Raw genomic sequence first — 24,528 nt, forward strand, 5'->3', positions numbered from 1 at the left:
GAGGACCGCCTGTCGTGTGCCGCCAACCACGTTGCTTTTCTTTCAGGCTGTGCTCCCTTAGCCTTTGTCTTCCTAGACTTACCCACAAGGCAGCGGGTCTTTGCCGTATCCCTGGCTAGGGGGCAGTCAGGTACTAGGCCTTTGCCAAGGGCCACCTGGGGTAACAGTAGTTAAGGTGTAAACCTCATAGTGCCCCAAGACCCCCAAAAGGGAGCCTCCACTGCCGGATGCACTTTAAAGTCATGCCCAGGACACCTACATACGCACATGTATACCCACATACATATACTTTATTGACCAGATTGAATTCCTTTTTTTTGCCATTCTCATCCCCGCAAGATCTTATTGGTTGTATGCACTTTGTGTGTGCGTTTTGACACACTCAACATCATGCGCTTCGGCTCTGTAGTCACCGCTGCACAGTGGCATTCAGATGATAGAATGGTAGTGGTATTTTTCAAAGGTGGTATAGTACCGATTTTAATTGATTAGTACCGCAATACTTTATTTGTATCGGTATACCGTACAACCTTAATAAATAAACGCATGCACATATATATTTACACACGTATGTATTAATATAAAAAAATATACATTTGATACGAAAATCGGTACACACACACATATGCAATTACACTGGCCAGAAAGAATCTTGCATTATACTCTATATGCCAAAATTGGCATTCTGTTTTCCTGTAAACTACTTGCTGCATTTGTGTTGCACTACATACATTTGTGAGGGCATATTTTGCCCTATGTATGACATTAACACCTGCAACATGTTAGGAGTCACACCTTGTCAGTCTCTGGTCCACTGCTACCTTCTTTGCCCCAACCTTTTATGTTCTGCTGCTCTTTCCCCTCCCACTATCTCTTCTTTCCTTTCATATCTCCTTGATCATCTGCGTCACACTCTCTCGCCTTTAGATTTTTCTCTCATCGTGCTCTTTGTCTCTCCCTCCTACATCTCCATCTCCAATCCACGCGGATCCCCCCTCGATTCATCACAATCCCTGTCACTCCATGAAGAATCATCCGGTCGTGCAGCTCCATTCTTCTTCGAGTACAGTGGGATCTTATCTGCTTCTCCCTCTGCAATCAGAGCGAGGAACCTGCCCATGCACCTGGGTTATATTGGCAGATTTCAATTTCATGTGTAAATTATTCCTACAGGCGTGACTCAAAGGAAGAAAGAGGGAATAGATGGCACCAAACACAAAAAAAAAAAAGTCAACAGTTCGGCTAATCTTAACCACAATAAATGGACCCCAATGTTGCCAATACATATTACCTTTTTGAGATATATGTGAAGATAAGCAAACACACTTCCACAGAGCTTAACAAAATCTTGTGGCATACCTCAGGGATTAATACTCGGACCAAAATTGTTCAATCTCTATTTAAATGACATTTGTAAAGTTACAAAGAGCTTAAAGTGAGTGTTATTAGCAGATGATACAACGGTGTTTTGTTCAGGAGAGAACACACAGGAAATAGCTAAAATGATGTACAAAGCAAACTATGACCTGCTACCCAGTAATGAAACAACAATCCTTCGCACGGCGTGGCGCAGTGGAAGAGTGGCTGTGCGCAACCCGAGCGTCCCTGGTTCAATCCCCACCTAGTACCAACCTCGTCATGTCCGTTGTGTCCTGAGCAAGACACTTCACCCTTGCTCCTGATGGGTGCTGGTTAGCGCCTTGCATGGCAGCTCCCTCCATCAGTGTGTGAATGTGTGTGTGAATGGGTAAATGTGGAAGTACTGTCAAAGCGCTTTGAGTACCTTGAAGGTAGAAAAGTGCTATACAAGTACAACCCATTTATCATTTATTTATTTAACAAGAGAGGAGAAAAATAACCTTAGAGGAAAATGTAATTTAGAACATGTGTATGGACGTACAACACTTAAAATCTTTAGCATATCTGTATGTGGAATTAAATGATGGAATTGAATAACCAAATAAATCAAAGAAAGCTCCAATATGATTCAGTTTAAGAGACTGTTCAAACTACAAGTGTTCACAAAGTACAAAGGTTGTACACAGAACATGAATTATGATGAACATCTTGAACCCTTTTTCCCCTTTTTACTTTTATTGAGACAAATAATGATTCCAGAAATCATTTGCAGATGATACAACAGCGTTTTGTTCAGGAGAGAACACACAGAAGATAATACAAATAATAACAGAAGAAATGAACAAATTACAAAAATGGTTTGACAAAAACAGCCTATCATTGAATCTCAGTAAAACTAAAATAATGCTATTTGGTAACAGTAGAAGAGAAAGTCAAACACAAATACAAATAGACGGAATAGAAATTGAAAGAGTAAATGAAACCAAATTTCTAGGTTTAAATGATTGATGATAAATTTAACTGTAAATTTAATGTAAAAAATATACAACATAAAGTAGCAAGAAACACGTCAATAATGAATAAAGCCACAATATGTTTGAGACCAAAAATCACATTATATTCTCTACTGCTCACTAGTGTTACCATATCTGAGTTACTGTGTAGAAATATGGAGAAATAATTACAAAAGTACACTTCATTCACTAACAGTGTTACAAAAAAGATCAGTTAGAATAATACATGATGTTGGATATAGAAAACATACAAATCCTTTATTTATTGAATCAAAGATAATGAAATTCCACGACATAGTGCATTTGCATACAGCTAAAATTATACACAAACCAAACTACAACCTGCTTCCCAAGAATATACAACAATTCGTCTCAACAAAAGAGGAGAAATATAATCTTATAGAAAAATGTAATTTAAAACATTTGTACGCACGTACAACACTTAAGACCTTCAGTACATCTTTATGTGGAATTAAACTATGGAATGGATTAAGCAAAGCAATCAAACAATGTACTATTATGATCCACTTCAAGAAACTCTTCAAACTGGAAGTGTTTACAAAGTACGAAAAGGAAGAAACATGATAAACACTGGAAGTGTTTACAAAGTACAAAAAAGAAGAACCATGATAAACATTCTGATTTCATTCACCCATTCATTCTTTCATTCTCATCGTATGGAATAAAACTTACTTCACCAATTATTTATTTATTTATTTTTATTGTGATTACTTATGGAGTATATTGTGAATACAGTGAGAACAGTAAGTGAACGAACGTTTTAGCAACTGTTACGTAACAAGAAAAGGGGTAGGATTGAATAAGCTCTGCTTCTTCCTACTCCTTTTCAAACATGTTGAAAAGAGAAACTGGAAATTGTGATGTCTCATGGTGTATGCTTGCATGTCCCAAATAAACTCAAACTCAAACTCTAACTCAAACTCAAATATTATTTATGTATTTAATATTTGCATGCGTACTATGGTATATTATTTATTTATTATTATATTTATTCACGGTTCTGTTAGGGAAACAAGGACATGGGATAAAATTGCGATGGTATAAAAAGGAGTAGGATTAATTAAGCTGTGCTTCTTCCTACTCCTTTTCGGACGTGCTGTAATCAAACAACTGGAATTGTGTGATGCATTACATTGTATCGTATGCATGTTCAAAATCAACTGAAACTGAACTGAACTGAAATATAAACGTAAATCAAAGTCTGGGAGCAACACTTTCCCTCCAACACTCCAAACCGGCTGCTTTTTCTTTAATTGCCTCTACCACTTCCTCAATTGTGTCGCTGATAAGCCACACTTGCATCAATCAATAGGCAGCCATCCCTGTGTGCATCGATGTAAGATCACTTCATTGAATCCCTCACAGTAACCAGTGAAGGTCCCTGGAAGCAGACTTGCAGGATGTTGTCTCCGGTCAAGTACAAATGACCAATCACGTACACGCTCACTACTCCTGTCTCAGAAATAACAGCCGCCCTAAAGCTTGAAGAGACACAAACAAGTATGTGAACTAGTAATACGAGATGAAAGAGATTACTTTATCAAACTGTAATTAAAATGAATCTATACTGAATACACATTTTGGTTTTGTTTACTAATGAAAATTTCTGTCGAAAACAAACATGTCTCTTCCTCTAAAGGTATGCTTTAGTTCAGTGTTTTTCAAAATTTTATGAGACAAGGCACATTTTTTGCGTTGAAAAAAATCTAGAGGCACGCCACCAGCAGAAATCATTAAAAAACGAAACTGAGTTGACGGTAAAAAGTCGTTATCGCAATTGTTGGATGTGACTTTAAACCATAACCAACTGTGCATCACTATAGCTTTTGTCTCAAAGTAGGTGTACTGTCTTGACCTGTCACATCACGCCATTACTTATTTTGAGTTTTTCGCTGCTTTCCTGTGCACAGTGTTTTAGTTCTTGTCTTGCCCTCCTATTTTGGTGGATTTTTCTCTTGTTTTGGTATTTTCCTGTAGCAGTTTCATGTCTTCCTTTGAGCGATATCTCCTGTATCTATTTTGTTTTAGCAATCAAGAATGTTTCAGTGGTTTTTATCTTTCTTTGTGGGGACCTTGTTGATTGTCATGTCATGTTTGGTTGTACTTTGTGGACGCCATCAGTAAGTATCTGTTGTCGTCTAGCATTCTGTTTTTGTTTACTTTGTAGCCAGTTCAGTTTGAATTTTGTTCTGCAAAGCCTTCCCTAAGCTTCAATGCTTTTTTCTTAGGGGCACTCACCTTTTGTTTATTTTTGGTTTAAGCATTCGCCACCTTTTTACATGCACGCTGCCTCCCGCTGTTTCCAACATCTACAAAGCAATTAGCTACCGGCTGCCACCTACTGATATGGAGTATTATACGGCTACTCTGCCGAGCTCTAGACAGCACAGACACTCAACAAAAAAAAAAATTGCAGACTATAATTACTGGTTCGAAAAACATATTTTTTTAACCTAAATAGGTAAAATTAGGTAATATCCCACAGCACACCAGACTGTATCTCACGGCACACTAGTAGTTGAAAAACACTGCTTTACTTAACGCATCCCTGCTGATACTAAAGGTAAAGTGTAAGTAAAAAGCTGGTTGTCATGACTTCAAACAGCAGTACTTTTGAGGGTTCTTATACAGTGGAATGACAATTACAGGACAAACGGTCAAATCCAATTCCTATAAAGCTCAGACAACCTATTATCCTTCTAATATCCATTAAGTACATGGTCCAGAAATACAATGATAACTCAGTAACATAGCATGAGGAATTTTAAATAAAAGTGAAATTTATAGCATTCATTCTCAACCGGTGGGTTCTGAGAGCTAATCGAAGTAATGTAATGTTTCATGTTAGATTTTTTTATATTGTTTTATTCTGGGGATTTAATGGTATTGTAGATATTTCTGTTTCAAAGTCTTCACAATATTGCCTTGACGTGTGTGACGTATCAAACGAAAACAGGAGTGTAGGTTTTTTTCTGGCGCTTTAACGTTGACCGGGTCTCAAAATAAACTACATATCCCAGAATTCTCTGTGCAGTGTCATGTTTGGGTCACATCTTTATGCCGGGTCGTTCTCCCAGGAATGGAGACGGACCAATCCGGACAAAGCGTTCAGGTAAAAACATGATTTAATTTTGAACAAAAACTCAAAAGAGGTACAAAAAACGGAAAACAAGGCAAAGAAACAAAGGTGCCGATCGCACTTGAAGCTAAATACTTTGCATAAACTATGGCCTCGAACACTCAAGGAACTGTGGCATGAAACTAGCAAGATTTACTTGGCAAGGTAACAAAACTTACGTGGACATGGGATGAATCCAACAATGACACCAGGCCGAGTGACTGGCAAAAGCCGGCTAAAATAGTGACTCTGATTAGTGCTCGGGTAGCAGGTGAGTGGCCGAACACTAATCAGAGACAGGTTAACGTGATGAGCAACCATGGCAACCAAAACAAACTCAGGAGGTGCACAAACAGGAACGAAAGGAGTCCAAAACTAACAGAAAACACTAAAACATGATACGGACCAAGGATCATTATAATAATGATAATAATGGATTAGATTCATATCGCGCTTTTCTATTTTTAGATACTCAAAGCGCTCACAGAGAAGTGGGAACCCATCATTCATTCACACCTGGTGGTGGTAAGCTACATCTGTAGCCACAGCTGCCCTGGGGTAGACTGACGGAAGCATGGCTGCCAGTTTGCGCCTACGGCCCCTCCGACCACCACCAATCATTCATTCATCATTCATTCACCAGTGTGAGCGGCACCGGGGGCAAGGGTGAAGTGTCCTGCCCAAGGACACAAGGGCAGCGATTTGGATGTCAATAGGTGGGAAGCGAACCTGCAGCCCTCAGGTTTCTGGCACGGCCGCTCTACCCACTACGCCAGGGGTCGGGAACCTTTTTGGCTGAAAGAGCCAAAAAGCCAAATATTTTAAAATATATTTCCGTAAGAGCCATATAATTTTTTTTTTTAACACTGAACACAACTAAACACGTACATTTTTAAGTAAGACCAACATTTCTAGAGTTTAACAGGTCTCATATTCTTTGTAATAACATTGTTATTTTGAAGTTAACTGTGGGGGGAGGGGGCGTGGCCTGCGGGCCTGCAGCGACAGATGCGTAGATGGCCCACCTGGGCCTTGTTATCTAATCACCTGTCGCTCTGTTATAAGCAGCAGCCAGGAGGAAAAACTGGGTTGGGGCTGGAAATACTATTGCTGGAAAGCAACTGAGAGACTTATTGAAAAATAAAACAATATTGTAACCCTGAAACAGGCTCTCATGTCAGTGCTTGGGGGTCTGGAGAACCCCCAGGAGGGCAAGCCCCACACTAACCAATAATAAATAAATAACTTCTTACCATTAACGCAACTTCTTGAACAGGTGCGGTAGAAAACGGATGGATGGATTAAAAATGCATGAGAACGTTTTATAATTTTAACATTATTTTTAACACTGTGATTACAAGTGGAATTATTCATTACTTATCGTGTTAAGCAGTGTCAGCTCAGATTTCTCAGAGAGCCAGATGCAGTCATCAAAAGAGCCACATCTGGCTCTAGAGCCATAGGTTCCCTACCCCTGCACTACGTCATGCCGCTCCTCCTGCGAAACGGCGTAAGCAGGAGGTGAAGTGTGTTCCTACTCGTAGATAAGAGGAATTTTTTTGGACATTTCCTGATAATACCATTAAAATATTTCCCTATTTATTAGAGTTATGCTGCTGACAGAAAAACTCTGGCAAAAATATAACCTTGGAGGAAAGAAAGTCTGTGTTCTGTAAAAAGCAAAACACGCCAATTTTTGTCTCGAGCGTTACCAAGCCATCACAGACAGCCGGTCCCGTCTCAATGCACAGTGGTAATCACCAAGAAAAAAAATTAAATGGTGAAATACGAGTAAACTGAAAAGTTCCTTAATACATTCTGAATCCATCCACCCATGTTCAACTGTGTGTCTCTTGATGTCGTGAGGGGGGTATGAGCCTATCCAGCTGCACTAGGGCAGAAGGCGTGTACACAGTCACCCAGAAAATATATTTGTGGGGTATTTATATTTTTAAAAGTTAAATTGTTTGTTAAATTTTCTGAGAAACAGTATTTTCCAGACAGATAACAATAAAGTAGACGTTGATAGACATAAAGTGAACTTTATTGTTTCACACTTGTTACATTGGATGTTTACATTGTCACTTTAAAAGTTTTAATATTTGCCTGAAACAGTAGATGTTTCTGCACAATTATTTGCACTTACATATACTTGTTTGTAGTAAAAACAAATACAACATTTTAGCATTATCTTTGTGTTCAATTACAGGAAGTGTTTATATCCTAAACATTCTTGTTTGTAGTAAAAACAAATACAACATTTTAGTATTATGTTTGTCAAAAAGTCAAAAAGGCTCAACGAGAGGGCCACAGGCTAGAGGGCACAAATACTGTAATTTCATGGCTGTAAAGAGCACCTAATTTTTGGCTGCACCCACCAAATTTGTTGACAAATCTTACTGTGCAACACTAAATTGGCCCTAGTTTGTGAATGTGAGTGTGAATGTTGTCTGTCTATATGTGTTGGCCCTGCGATGAGGTAGTGACTTGTCCAGGGTGTACACCGCCTTCCGCCTGATTGTAGATGAGATAGGCACTAGACCCCTCCCTCCCCCCCGAAAGGGAATAAGTGGTAGAAAATGGATGGACGGATCTTATTGTGTAAGTTAGCTGCACAGATCTATGAGCCACAGGTGTCAACATTGAAACAATAAATATGTAGACAAGCGCCTGTGTTATTTTGCAAATTTAACAAAAGAGTGCCTGAAACACCACGTAAAAAGCCTACCGGAAAAGTCATCAAGCGCATTCTCCGTCTTTTTCTTCCTCCTGTGCAGTCCCGTTAGTGGTGGTAGATTTCAGTTCTGTGCGGCAGTAGTTTCCATTTACAATGGCCTGGTCAACAGTCTTTGGCTTCGGGGCTGCGTCGTGTGCATTTCCTTGTTTCTTCTCCATGACAAGGGTGAGTCCATAACACGCTAAATGGCAGACTGAATGATTGCGTGAGTGTGTTTAATTTAACCAAAAATCTCATTGGTGTGATGCGACCAGGCTAAATTTCTTGGCGGCATTTGAAGTTAATGAACCTGGAAAAATCCATAAATTATTGGCAGCTGTTGAGTTACGCCCAAGCGGCAACCAAGTAGCAAAGAGGAGATGACAGCACCGAGGACAAGAAGCTTTACAAAAACAGACTGTGCCACAAAAAAAATAAGTAAAAAACAAAGTACAAACTAAAGGTGCATAGAGGGAGGCAAGGAAGAAAGTAATTTTCAAATACTCACAGAAAGTATGCAGAAAATAACAACAGAGAATGATCCAACGCCACCAGGTGGACGCAATCAGCTTAAGAAGCCTGGTGGTGATTGTTTACAGGTGCCCTCAGCTCCACTTGCCCTTACCTGGTGCCATGGCAACTGAGAAGAGAAAGAAAAAACGAAAAGGGAGGGCAAGCACAAAAACAAAGAAAAGCAGGGGTGCAATTAAAAAAATTCAACAGCTGCATTGTAAAAAGCTCAGGGTAGAAAAACAAGTTGCGGTTATACTCCATTAATTGCAGTGTTTGACATCTGATAGTACAAACCCTGTTTCCATATGAGTAGGGAAATTGTGTTAGATATAAATATAAACGGAATGCAATGATTTGCAAATCCATTTTCAACCCATATTCAATTAAATATGCTGCAAAGACAACATATTTGATGTTCCAACTGATAAACATTTTTTTTTTTGCAAATAATCATTAACTTTAGAATTTGATGCCAGCAACACGTGACAAAGAAGTTTGGAAAGGTGGCAATAAATACTGATAATGTTGAGGAATGCTCATCAAACACTTATTTGGAACATTCCACAGGTGTGCAGGCTAATTCAAGTTTCAAGTTTATTGTTCTTCGGTCAATGGTCAACAAAGCAAAAAAAAACAGTTGTACATTCATGGATTGAAAATAAAAAGTTATACATTCATAGATTGAAAATGAAAAATGTTACAGACCGAAAGGGTTTAGGCTGAAGTTAAACACTTATTGCGCCTAACCCTATAAACAAATTCAAGTACAAAATAAACTTCCGAAAGTTATAAAAAGTCCTTTGCACAACATATTATAAATACACATTTTAAACAACATTATAAACAACATCATAAACAACATGAACGTAGTTCAATTTTATACACAGTACAGGCATGTGAAATATCCCTGTGTACATATAGACCTTTGCACTAATTATATATACAATATACACAAACAATTGTACTTCCATTATTATTTATATCTCATGTTTAATTTTTAATTAACATTAATCGTAGTATTAACTACAATGTTAATTCAAGAGTGATATATTTTTTCAAGACATTGGTCTTAAAGTGTTTTTTTAAATGTGTGAATGGAACTGGAACATTTTAAGGAATCATCCAAGCTGTTCCACAGTTGAACTCCTCTAGCAGAAACACATCTACTTTTTAAGCTTGTTCTTATTTTTGCTTTCTGAAAGAAAGCTGAACCTCTGAGGTCATAGGGATTCTCTCTAGGTTTAAATCTCACTTGTAAACACCCAGGCAGCATGTGGTTATGAGCTTTAAAAGCCACAATAGTAGTATTGAGGTCAACAAGATCGTGCAGTTTTAATGTTTTTAATTTAATGAACAGAGCATTGGTATGGTCATGATAATTCGCATAAGTTACAATTCTAATCGCTTTCTTTTGAAGTAAAAATATAGAGTTGATGTTTGATTTGTAATTGTTTCCCCAGATTTCAACACAATAGTTAAGATATGGGAGTGTGAAAGAATTATATAACATGATAAGAGCCTTTTGATTCACAGAGTTTTTAATTTTATGTAACATAGCAATATTTTTTGCCATCTTTGTCTTAAGTATATTTATGTACAGTTTCCAATTTAATTTATCATCTATATATATTCCCAAAAATTTTATTGAATACACCCTTTCTATCTCCATATCATCAATTCTTATATGGCGCTGTATGTTATTTTTCCTATTTCCAAAAATTATATATTTAGTTTTATTTAGGTTGATTGATAATCTATTGGCATCAAACCATTGCTTTAGTATGTGGAGTTCAATCTCTACAGTCTCTAGGAGTTGGTCAAGGTCTTGCCCAGAACAGTACAGACTTGTATCATCAGCAAAAAGAATACAGTTGAGTTTTTTAAGTATTTTGGAAATATCATTAATATACAGTAAAAACAATTTTGGCCCCAGTACAGAACCTTGGGGTACTCCATGTGTTATGATCTTTTTGTCTGAATCTACATTGTTCATATGCACATACTGCTCTCTCCCACCAAGATAACTTTTCAACCAATCATGAGCAAGACCTCTGACACCATACCTCTGCATTTTGTTTAAAAGTAATGTGTGATCAATGGTGTCAAAGGCCTTGCTCAGATCAATAAAAACACCAACAGCAAACTCCCTCTTATCAATTGCAGTGGTTACCTCCTCAACTAGTTCCATCACTGCCATGGAAGTGGACCTGTTAGATCGAAAACCGTATTGGTGTTCACTTAGCAAGTGATGCTTATCAATAAAACTGTCGAGTCTTGACACAAATAATTTTTCAAGGACTTTTGAAAATTGTGAGAGTAAAGAAATAGGCCTATAGTTTGTGAACTGATGCTTATCTCCACTTTTGAAGATGGGAATGACTTTTGCCGTTTTCATTTTCTTTGGGAAGACACCTTTTATAAAAGAAATATTGCAAATATAAGTGAAGGGAACAGCTATAAAATCAACAACTTCCTTGATCAGAGAAAAGTCCAAGTCACAGCAGTCTGTTGACTTCTTGTTTTCCTGAGAATTTACAATTGTTTTGATTTCACTTTCATTAACGGGGGAAATAAAAAACGATTCTAAATTGTTTTGAATGGTTTGTTCATTAAATTTTGCACTATTTTCAGGCTGTACAATTTCATTTGCTAGATTAGGTCCAACATTTACAAAAAAATTGTTAAAAGCATCAGTTATCCCTTTAGGGTCATTTATAGTTAGATTATTTTCTATAAAATAGCTAGGATGTTCCTTATGTGTCATGTTTTTTTTTTTAATGATACCATTTAAAACTTTCCACATACCCTGGATGCTATTTTTATGTTGTTCTAATAGGTTACAGTAATATGTTCGCTTGCAGTGCTTTATTATTTGTGTTAACTTATTTTTGTACGTTTTATATTTGTGTTCAGTTTCTTTGGTTCTGTACTTTAAATGTCTTCTGTAAAGATAATTTTTCTTTTTGCAAGACTTCAGTATTCCTCTTGTGATCCACGGTTTGTCTTTAACGGTGCTGTCTTTAATGACATGTTTTTTAATTGGACAGTGCTTATCGTACAGTTTTATGAAAATATTGAGAAAAGTTTCATATGCCTCATCCGGGTCTGTGGAGGTATAAACCTCCCTCCAGTCTTGGGCACATAACTCAGACTTGAATGCTGCCATAGTTTCGTGTGTTTGATGTCTAATAAATCTATATTGGACAGCTTTTTTATCTTTTCTCCTATCAAAGAAATCGTGGAAAATGCTGAATACAGGTAGATGATCGCTTATATCATTAAATAGTAATCCTGCTGTTATTTGATTCTCCGGTTGATTGGTGAAAATGTTATCGATCAGTGTGGCAAAGTCTACGGTTATTCGGGTTGGTTTTGTTATAAGGGGAAAGAAATTATTACTGTACAATCCTGTTATAAAATCTGTTGTTTTGGTACTGTCCATGGGATTCATAAGATTAATATTAAAATCACCGCACACAATATGGATTTTATTTGACTTACTAAATATATAATCAAGTTTTTCATTGAATGTATCCAAACATGATCCAGGTGTTCTATAGACACAACTGACGTTTATTTGTTTTGATTTTTCTACTTCGATTTCTACAGTTATACATTCAAATACTCCAGCAATAGCAGTAGATTTGCTTTCAATCTTCCAACATTTTAAATCTTTATTTACAAAAAGTGCAACTCCTCCTCCCCTTTTTTCAACTCTGTTTGTGGTGAATAATTCATAACCATCCAATCTCATTTCACAGCACTTGTTATCGTCGAGCCAAGTCTCTGAGAATGCAACAACACTAAATTTTTTGAACTGGCTCAAATATTCAGTAATATTGTCAAGATTTTTAAACAAGCTTCGGCTATTGAAGTGTATTACAGTAAATGATTTGTCCGTATTCACACATTTAAATTGTTCATCTGTGTAGTACTCACAGTTTCTGGTAATATTATTGTAAAGATTGCAATCGGGATCTATATCACTGCCAAACTCATTTAAATTACAGTTATAAATGATATTGTCATAAAAGTCTAGTTGGGTATAATTATAATTATTACACAATTCACTACTATAAATATTATCAGTGCTTCTACGTTCAATTTCCTTATTACCAATATTGGTAAAGATATTTTTCAATTCACATTCCATTTTATTCTAGTTTATTTTTCTTTGTACAAATGACACATTTGTATCCACCTCCAGTGAAACATGTGCATAGAAAGACACACACATAATATGATCATACAGTTCAGGTCTTAAACTCACTGTGACTCACAAACACAGTTTGTTGATGGGATCGTTATGGAGAGTCTTTATACGCCTGGATGTAGCTGTCAGCTTCGGCTACTGATCCGAGCCAATTGGCAACAGGTGGGTGCCATGCTTGGGTATAAAAACAACTTCCCGAAAAATGCTCAGTCTTTCACAAGAAAGGATGGGGCGAGGTACACCCCTTTGTCCACAACTGCGTGAGCAAATAGTCAAACAGTTTAAGAACAACGTTTCTCAAAGTGCAATTGCAAGAAATTTAAGAATTTCAAAATCTACGGTCCACAATATCATCAAAAGGTTCAGAGAATCTGGAGAAATCACTCTGCCAACTCCAAAGGTATGCGCCGCTTCCTCTTGTCGTTTTCTGCTACATATTTCATTACGTCCAGCTTGTAATCTGCAGTACATGATTTCCTTTTCGGTCCAATTTTTGTTCAGCCTTTCTCAGTTTTTATAAGTTACCACCAACGATGAAATTACCCATTTTAATAGCTACGGCAGTAGCATATAGCATATAGCAGTTAACATTCCATGACCAACAATGCACTTTTGCCATGACCCTCCCCCGCCAAAGTTTTATTGGTTGACGTGTGTCTGACGATTGCTGACATTTTCTTCGTCTCTTCCGCGAAGGAGATAAATAATATTATTTGATATTGTGTAATCTGCAGTACATGATTTCCTTATTGGTGCCATTTTTGTTCAGCCCTTCTCAGTTTTTAGAAGTTACCGCCAACGATGAAATGATCCATTTTAATAGCTACGGCAGTAGCATACAGCATATAGCAGTTAGCATTCCATGACCCACAATGGACTTCTGCCATCACCCTCCCCCGCCGACTTCTTATTGGTTGACGTGTGTGTAACGATTGCTGACATTTTCTTTGTTTCTTCCGCGACTGAGATAAATAATTCTATTTGATATTTTGCAACAATGAAAGCCAACTGTTTGTTTTAGGTGAGAGGGTAGAGGTTGTAGCTGTTGCTGTAAATACATATAATGTGACACTGCTGGACAGAGGAATGCGGGGCCCGCTATGCGTGACAGCGACATGTTCTGTTTCCTGTCACGTACACCCCTGACTGCCACCAGATTGATTCACCTGTTGCCTGAGCTAGTTTGATCCCCTGACGGCAGCCATTCTTGCAGTGCCTTAATGGGAGGGATTGTGCCCACCCCCACCTCCTCTACTCACAACTCCTCCGCCCCTTCCCAGTTCCTTATTCTCACCCACTAACCTTTCCATTGCTTGGACAGCTTGTCTCGCCTGCTCTCGCCGCGATAAAGTAGATTTATAGCTACAACAGCAGGGCAAACTCTGTCACTGTGTTAACGTTATCTCCAAGGGTACGAAGGCTACAAGGGCTCAAGACTAATGACTGCAAGGTGAACATGGATCTGACAGAGTACATTTCATATTGATAAGACACACCTACTTGGTAAATGTGCGGCAATACACCATAGCACTCATAATGCCAAGGCTGACATTGTCCATATTTTGAACCCTGAGAAAAGGCTCGAACACTGAAGCACATTTGTATTCGGTCTGACGTACTTCAAAAAGGTCTTACAAAGAGGTGTTCTTAATTTGAGGTTCCACTTTACAGTCTTAAATAAAACTCTTAGAATTTAAGCATTCAAATATTTTACTAACTGCCGTGCTCCTTAATTTGCTGATACAGTAATTTTCCATTATATAATTTTTCGTTTTTTGTCTCCCACTTCTGACAGCTGCCAAATTCAATGGTGAAGTCTACAACAAGCGCAGGCTGATGGTGGAGCTGCCAACGAAAGATGTTCTTCCACTTCAGCCTATAGGAAACTCCCGACCTTCTATGCCCAACATGTCGTCGATGACCACTAACCACCCTGTTGCTTTTAACCCAATGGCTTCCCACTCCATGAACCCAGCGATAAACCAGATGCCCTCCATGACACCTATGACATCAATAACACCCATGACTTCTATGACTCCCATGACGACACTCACCCCAATGAACTCTATGACTCCTATGACGTCATTGGGCCCACTGACCCCAGAGCCGGTGGCAACATATGTTACTGAGATGCCCAGAGTCTCCTCCATCTCGACTCTCCCGACAGAACGGCGTGGAGTCAGAGGAGGATCGCTGAAGCCCAACGGTCAGAAACTTAAAAGCAACCACGGCCATGTTGCCTACAGCGCTCACAGTGCCCACACTCACCTTCACAGCCACAGTAGCAAGCCGCCAGGACAAGGGACTACCTCCCTGGCACACATGGCAGGTACTATGCCAGGCGGCACATCTTTGGGCATCTCCAGGGTTGCCGAGACCCCAATTGGCTCCAGCTTTGCAACAATGGGGCGCCCATTGGCGTACAGTTCCAACACCATAGCGGCTGGGCATGGGGTGGGAATGGGGCTAAAGGGTTGGGATGGGACAGAGACAGTTGGCCGAAGGAAGACCTATGGGCAGAAGAGGCCTCAGTGTACAGTGCTGGAGCCTAACCAGCTCCATGGCAGCAGAGGCCATAGCCACAGCCAACACTTCCTCCCCACACAGCCCTACTTTGTGACCAACAGCAAGACAGAGGTGACTGTGTGAGACAAAACGGAGAAGGGTAAAGAATGCATGGTGACATAAATGGATACACCAACACAAGAGTTGGCCAAAGGCACAGGTGTGTTTGTTTAAATCTGAGGTGGTACTGGTAAATGATATGCACTTTGTGACACCACATCTGATTGGGCCCTTTGAATACAAAGAGAGTCCATCAAATCACCACTGAACAGCATTTTGATGTCTGATGCTAGTGGCCAGGTGACATCATCATAACAATGTAAAGTTGTTGAACATGTGTATCACAGCTACATGAGCACTGCAATGTCACAGAGATTGATGGGAACCAAACCCTGGAAGCAATATAAGGGATCCAGCACCCAGGCATTGTTTGCAAAGTCAAATTGATAGTCCAGGTGTCTGACAAACGAGAATTAAATGGTTGAACTACAAACATTCCAGTATGCCTCATCCCCCAAATGTCTTGATGTGTTGAAACTGACAGAGGACAAGGGCTCTGGGCTTTGGACTGCAAACATACAAGGTTCACTAGATGTTTCCTCATAAGCTTTGGAACTGAAGGTCTGACTTCTGGAACAAAGCTCCAACACAGTTAATGTGTGGCGGAGACACAGCTCTTGTCTGCAGAGACACAGCAGCCGGTTGCTTCTGCTGTAGCATGATTCTTCCATAGTCACACTGAAGTGCACATATTCCCACACATGCAGGAATAGGACCGGGACGAACATAGAAGAAACTACATAGGGACGCTGTAGAAACATCAGCTGCCCCAGCTTGATCCATTTATGCTTTGTTTTGTTTGTTTGCATATGTGATTTGTGCACATGTGTTGTGTATTGTATTAAATCTCCACTGGAACACTTAAATATGATTTGTTTAAAGGAGTTGACAGGCATGGATTGAAGTCTAAAATGACTTTCTTCAAATACATTCAAGTCATAAATACACAAATGATTAGGGGTTTTGGAGCTGTGGGTCAGAATGGGGCCTTTAAAAAACTGGGACTGGGCCAATCGCTCTGGTGTATACAGTAGGATTTACGACTCAGCAGACACTAAACACAAACCCAAAACAATAATGGTTTCATTTTTGATAAGCAATGATAGAGTATCTCAGCTTAGATATCTTACTGTACTACAAAATATAATTTTAAAGTGTGAAAGAAACACTCGGAGGACAAAAAGATAAATTAAGTACCAGAATCAGTTGACCACAATATTTGACGCCTGTCGGGGATAGGTTGATTGGCAACACTAAATTGGCCCTAATGTGTGAATGTTAGTGTGAATGTTGTCTGTCTATCTGTGTGGACCCTGCGATTAGGTGGCGACTTGTCCAGGGTATACCCCGCCTTCCGCCCGATTGTAGCTGAGATAGGCGCCAGCGCCCCCCGCGACCCCACAAGGGAATACGCGGTAGAAAATAGATGGATGGATGGATGTTTGAATTAAAAAATCAATAAATCCCATAGCGGTCAATTATGTTCTGAGTGTTCCGTTCCAAGTTGAAACTACAGTTGTCCCTCGCTACATAGCGCTTCAAATACTCTGCCTTCACTTCATCGCATATTTTATTTTATACATTTGTTAAGGATATTTTACATAATTTTGACTCAAATCAAGTGATACATTAAGTCTTATTTATGTTTTATAATTACAGTGCAGTATTTATTTTATGTTCTATTAAAATGTTGTGGCGATGGATAAAAATGTTCACAAAGCGGGACTTCCAGTTGCGGATTAAAGGGTGGCGCCTCTGTATCTTGTCAGAAGAACTTCGTGATGCACTTAATTTTTAACTCCTGTCTCACCAATAACACATCTCTACATTGCTGAGACCTAAGTGTGAGCATTGTCAAAAGAAGAGTCGGCAGACGGACCAGACTCGATTTTAGTCGGAGCGCCATTATCGCAAATAAGACTACTATCAGCAGCTGTCTGAGCAATGCGAAGTGGAGATGAACTCAACAAGATGCACTTCGACTTCATCATCTTTGACCCCTTTTACACTGCACACCAAATCTGATTTTTTTTTGCCCTCTAGTGACACAGATCTACATTTCTTTTGCCAGTGTTCCAAAGCATTTCAAATCAAATGTGCAGCAGTCTAAACGGCAAAGCCACTGGAATGCGACTTTTACGTCATCTTTGGTAGAGATACGTCACTCATATGTGCAGCATGATAACTTTCCATTTTGCAATTCTCTTCTTCCTCCTCCTGCAGTTATTTACCATCATCTGCCAAAATCCTCCACACAAACCCACTAACACGCTGGTCTGTGGCGTCCATGATTTCTAGTGTAGTAGCAACTTCCTTCTTTATTTACGGAATTCGGTGTTCAGTTGAAATGAGCTGCTTTGTCGAAAAAAGCTACCCGCGGTGTCTATGACCAAAAATAATACCTTAAATTTCCAAATGCTGATTTAGATATTACATTTAATATATAATAAAATAATCACTTTCTTGTCGCACTAGGAAGAAGTCAACTCTTCATCCACGCGAGGTAGCCCATTTAAAAAAATCTACTTCTTGTGTTTTTGATTGATTGATTGATACTTTTATTAGTAGATTGCACAGTACAGTACATATTCCGTACAATTGACCACTAAATGGTAACACCCGAATAAGTTTTTCAACTTGTTTAAGTCGGGGTCCACGTTAATCAATTCATGGTTTTCTTTTCATAACTACGTATGCAAGTGACGTCAAGGCCACATTAGGGCCATGTTGGGGCCTGTGCACATTTACACTGGAGTCTGATAAAAATCACATTTTACTTGCAGTGCAAAAAGTCAGTGTGAATGTGAGGGTGAATGTTTTCTGTTAATCTGTGTTGGCCCTGCAATAAGGTGGCGAGTTGTCCTGGGTGTACTCCGCCTTCCGCCCGAATGCAGCTGTAATAGGCTTCAGCACCCCCCGCGACCCCAAAAAGGGACAAGGCGTAGAAAATGAATGGATAGATGTAAACAGTCAGCTGGAAAAAAAATCTTATTTAAAAAAAAAAGAAAGGGGCCACTAGTCTGGCCTTTGGCGTGAAGCTAACAAGACGGGATGCTAATAATAACGCTAATGATGGTAGCTGTGACCATTGAAAAAGTTTTTTGCAGAACAACTTACGCCTATAGTTTCAGCACATATAAGCCACATTGTAATTTAGAGAAAATACCCAGTATGTGACAAAGTATTTCCACGTCGATGCCGTGTTGTAGTGGCCAGGTGAATGCTTGGAGGATCCTCCAAGCTGCCGGTGAGTACAGTAATCTACAATAGAACATAATTACGACTACTGTGTGACCTAATTATGTTTAAATGTGTTCCTAAAAGGCCACAAGTGTAAATATACAATTATTATCGTTGTTGACATATTGTTGAGTTTGTTGTTACTTGTTCCAAGCCTGGGCAGTGATAGATTGGCGAAAACAAACAACCGCATTTTTAATTTACAAGAGAAACCACAGCAAACTTGATCCGCGCTGCCTTCCTAAAATGCATGCCCCGGTACGGCCTACTGGTTTAGAAAACAAATATCGATGTGTCACTTGTTTTAAAGTATGAGAAGAGTGGACAAACAAGTTGGCTTTGCGATTGAATCTTCATCCAAACGGTTTTATTTGGGCGCCCCGTTAGTGGGCATCCCAGCAGAAGTGGAAATATTACATTAACTGATTGTGTTATTATGGTTTATTATGGTTAGTTTGTATGTTTAGCACTTAGTAATACTGCTGATGCTATACAGTGTTACAAAAAAGCTGCATCTGTTTAGCACTTTGGCTTCTACAAACATTGTTTCCGTATGAGTTGGGATATTGTGTTAGATTTAAATATAAACGGAATACAATGATTTGCAAATCCTTTTCAACCCATATTCAATTGAATGCACTACAAAGACAACATATTTGATGTTCAAACTCATAAACTTTATTTTTTTTGCAAATAATATATAACTTAGAATTTCATGGCAGCAACACATGCCAAAGTAGTTGGGAAAGGACATGTTCACCACTGTGTTACATCACCTTTTCTTTTAACAACACTCAATAAACGTTTGGGAACTGAGGAAACAAATTGTTGAAGCTTTGAAAGTGGACATTTTTTCCCATTCCTGTTTTATATAGAGCTTCAGTCCTTCAACAGTCCGGGGTCTCCTCTGTCGTATTTTACGCTTCATAATGCGCCACACATATTCGATGGGAGACAGGTTTGGACTGCAGGCAGGCCAGGAAAGTACCCGCACTCTTTTTTATAAAGCCACACTGTTGTAACACTTGTCTTGCTGAAATAAGCAGGGGCATCCATGATAACGTTTGCACGTGTTGCTGGCGTCAAATTCTAAAGTTAATGATTATTTGCAAAAAAAAAAAATGTTTATCACTTTGAACATCAAATTTGTTGTCTTTGTATCATATTCAACTGAATATGGGTTGAAAATGATGTGCAAATCATTGTATTCCGTTTATATTTACATCTAACACAATTTCCCAACTCATATGGAAACAGGGTTTGTAACACTAATTGCTCATCCTCTGTATTCAGACTCAAACATATAAGGTTCAGGATCACAGTTTTCCCAAAGTAATTGTTGTTGGCTCTCACAAAGTTTGCATAAATAGCATTGTTGTTGGTTGGGAAGGGATCTTACGTCACGGATCACGTGACCAGCTTCCTCATTTACACAAAATAGTTTGGAAATCTCCTTAAGATTGATCATATCTATTAAAACGCAAACTTTGGAAGTCTTTTAGTGTCATAAATCATATATATATATATATGATACTAGCTTCAATGTAGAGGCAACTTGTTTTTGAGGGCACTTCGTCCTTCTCTTGTCAAATATTAAAATATTACAAGAAACGCGACAAAAGTCTTACTATTGTTGAAGACGGACATGTTTAACAGTTAAAAAGTGCTTCTGCAATGTAAACGTTCTACACAATGCACGCAACTTACTCAAATATTAAAATAACCGATAGCAGCAATCCTAATTTGTCAAAACAAGAAACAAACCTGAGATTTGATTGGACAGTTGAGCACCGAAAGTGGCGACTTATCCAAGGTGTACCCACCCACATAACCCACTAGAATGCAGCTGGGATATGTTCAACCCACCCCGCGACCCCAAGAAGAACAAGCGGTAGAAAAATGGACGGATGTATGGATGGAGTTGAGCACTTAACCTTTTTGACCTAGGGGCCCAATTTTTCCACCACATATGGGCCCGAGAGCCCACTGAAATATTAACATACAATTAGTAATCAGATTTTATTTGTATTCAGTAATTATATAGAACCTATATACACTTTACAACCTTGTCAAGGTACTGTATATAAAACAATTTGTTAACCACAAAGATTATTATCAAGGCTTAAGTCAGGCTGATTATAAAATCAAATACTCAAATATACTGCAAAAGAAGGGACTCATTAAACCTATTAAAGTGTATTAACATAAATTTAGACATTGCTAACATGAATACATTCTCACTAAATTACTAATGAATAATCATTTAAATGTTTCAATAAACAATAAAATTAAAGCGCAAATATAAAATACAGCATTACTACTTTAGTCATAATTTCTGCGCTTCAGAAACTTCTAGATGTGTTATTGTTTTCTACTGGGGAAGGCGACGGCACAGCAGTGGGATGTCAAGTTCAATTGGTTTATTTAGAACTTGATGATTACGTGGAGTGTGTATGCTACTATGTGTCTGCATGAATGGCAATGTGTTGAATTATCATATGTAAATACCATGAGGGTTGTTGAGGTGTGTTTTGGATGAAATGCGTCCAAATCCGAAAGGGAGCAAGCCAGAGGAAGTCCAAAGTCCAAGCGAGGGGCTAAAGGCAGGAGAGCGAGTCCAAAGTCCAAAAACGAGGTCGGAGATCCAGGAAGGCAAAATGGGGGCCAGGGGGGAAGCAGCGGTGGTGACACAACACTGTGGGAAGAGCAGGAGAAACAGGGATCAGGGAAAACACAAGGGCACAAGGAAATAGGCAACGAGCAAGATTAGGAGGAAGTCAGAGACACGCAGCTTACGTGGGGTAGTTTACATTCCGACATGGAGGACCTTTATACTGCCCTCCTTCATCAACATCAGGTGTGTCAGGTGTAGGGGCGTGTCTAGAGTTTGCAGCGGAGCCTCTGTGTGCTCTTGCAGCAGCGGGAAGCACAGAGTGTGTGTGTGACACAACAGGATGACTTCAGCTCCAAACTTTTTGTTTCATATTGTTATCAATGCCATAAGTGGTGAAAAGGTGTATTGCAACTGAGTACCACTGAGAAACAAATTTTTTTGGCAGACCAAGGATTGTTGTCGCAGACCAAGAGTTAATAAACACTGGCATAAATGACAATAACTGACAAAAATGTGCAAAGAAGTATTTGAGATTGGTTGAATCTGTGTGAATTAGAACGATTGCAAATTTATGGAGGGTCTGTTTATCATGATTCTCATTTTCCTTACTAAGTACTAAGAGTAAAGTTGCATACTTGTGGTTTCAAAATAAACCATTTTATTGGTTGACTAAAATGACTCAGTATTACAGACCTATAAATGACGTATTAGGTATCATTTTCTATTTTTCCATCTCAAGTTCGGTATTTGCTATCCTAGAATTTTCAAACTAGATAACCGAAAGGAAGGTCTTATTTTTCTCTGGATGTTATCCGACCCAATTGACTTAATCCAGAAAGCCGGGAATGTGGAAATATGAGCCTCTTGCCAACCGTGATTACTTCACCATGAAAGCAGAAGCAGCCACCGGAATAATTGTCAAGCGGGAAAAGCAGTGGAAGCAATCGCTCCAAAAAATAAAGCATAAAAAAAAGTCATACCTCGCCATACACAAAATAAAAGGACGCACCACTGGAATTAGTTGATAAGGTCATGACCACAGATGAATGGATTCATGAGGGAGTCTTGGTTCCTTCAGACACACAAAAGTTTGCTCAAATGGCTTAGCAAAAAAAATTTAAAAAGAACGTTATTTACCACTTGGTTGTGTTTTTCTTTTTGACAGCTACTGTACATGCAAGCTATAATAATACAAGATAGGGCTTTACTTTTAATATGGCTGTATAACAGATTAGTGAGCAAAAGGAAATGACTGTTAAGCGGCTAGTTAATAAAACATCTTCAATGAAATAGAATGTAATTGAATGAAAACATGATTTGAAAAAACTAAATCAAGATTTATTTCCAAAAACAGGTTTAGGCCATCTTATATTCTGGTCAATACAGTGTTACCTTAAATCAGAAACTCCTGGCACCATGATTCTATCTATTGGAACCCCACTTTAACCCCCGCCCGCCCCCCAAACCCCTACCCCACAAAAATAAATAAAATACGATTTTGATTTACAACATTAATCAGCAGTTTCAATCCTTTTTTGGAGTTTATTTTCCCCTTCATAAATCATGCTGTCCATCATGTTGACAGCTAAAACACTACACTTTGATCTCCGCTTGGCTAAACTGTGTGTGTCAATTCATGATTCTCTCTAAACACCTCGTCCAAACAAAATGAAGCATTTGATGCTGATTTTTGTGTTTACATTTTACCATAAACGTGATCAGAAAAAACGATTACTGTCCAATAGTACGTCAACTTACGAGCCTAATGTGTTTCACGACCTAACTCAAAACACTTGTATCTTAAATCAACATCACCCATTTTCCTAATGTAATGGGAGCTATCGACTGCACACACATCGCTATAAAATGACCAACAAGTGCATGTCAACAGGAAACATTGTCATTTGATCAATATACAGACCATATGTAATACGCAAAGGCAATGAAGCAACACAGTAGCAATGTGCATTCTTACATTCTAAGTTATAAAAAGGTTGGGAATAAAATACAAGCGGGCATTGTGCACGAGAAGTGGCATCTTGGTGAATACATGCATTTATTTCCTTGTCTTGTTATTAATCCCCATGATGCATTTTGACCATACCTAAATTTGTTTGGGCGTGCAACTTTTTATGGATTTGAGCATACGCCATTTTTTAATAAGATGTCCGAACTGCACTTCTTTTTGCATTTTTGCCTATCGTTCACAATCATTATGAGAGACAAAAACACACGTCTTTTTTTTTTTTTGGAAGGATTGTAAAGATGATAAAAAGCACTTGCAATATGGGACTAATGGGAGTCACTGCTGTAGCCTTCGAAGCCCTCTTAAACAACTTCAAAACCTTCCATCAATGTTTTGTATACACCCTGCAAGTACAGTAGGTAGGGGATTCAAATGGCCCCATTTGTCACAGTTTACCTGACACATGAAACTTGACACATTGGGGGGTTGCAATATATACTTCAGCAGGTAGATGGCAGTTGAGTGTTAAATATCTTACAATGTGTTTTGTGGCAATTCCAACTTTGACCACATTGTCAGTTGCTATGTCGAGTGGCGCTTTCCATCATTTTCAGCAGAATGTTTACCACCCACCTTCCTCTCACGTGAGATCCACCATATGAATCCCTTCATTACTGTATATATATAATTTAGTAAAATCCATCAATCCATCCATTTTCTACCGCTTATTCCCTTTTGGGGTCGCGGGGGGCGCTGGCGCCTATCTCAGCTACAATCGGGCGGAAGGCGGAGTACATCCTGGACAAGTCGCCAACTCATCGCAGGGCCAACACAGATAGACAGACAACGTTCACACTCACATCCACACACTAGGGACCATTTAGTGTTGCCAATCAACCTATCCCCAGGTGCATGTCTTTGGAAGTGGGAGGAAGCCGGAGTACCCGGAGGGAACCCACGCATTCACGGGAAGGACAGGCAGACTCCACACAGAAAGATTCCGAGCCTGGGATTGAACCCAAGACTGCAGGACCTTCGTATTGGGAGGCAGACGCACTAACCCCTCTTCCACCGTGGAGCCAATTTAGTAACAAACACGTTCAAAACACAGTGTAATATATACAATATTT

The 24,528-nt window shown here is 39.0% G+C and overlaps 1 protein-coding gene across 1 annotated transcript in view; it reads left to right on the forward strand.

The window, feature by feature from the left end:
- The window catches only part of shisa9a (shisa family member 9a), a 154,669-nt gene extending 130,573 nt beyond the window's left edge, over positions 1-24,096 (forward strand). Inside the window, exon 4 of the mRNA XM_061908912.1 lies at positions 14,749-24,096. Coding sequence (XP_061764896.1) covers positions 14,749-15,602 — 854 coding nt within the window. The 3' untranslated portion in view covers positions 15,603-24,096. The remainder of the gene's footprint in view (positions 1-14,748) is intronic.
- Positions 24,097-24,528: the final 432 nt, after the last annotated feature.

This window comes from Nerophis ophidion, linkage group LG08, assembly GCF_033978795.1.
Source record: "Nerophis ophidion isolate RoL-2023_Sa linkage group LG08, RoL_Noph_v1.0, whole genome shotgun sequence".
In the NCBI taxonomy this organism is placed as follows: Eukaryota; Metazoa; Chordata; class Actinopteri; order Syngnathiformes; family Syngnathidae; genus Nerophis; species Nerophis ophidion.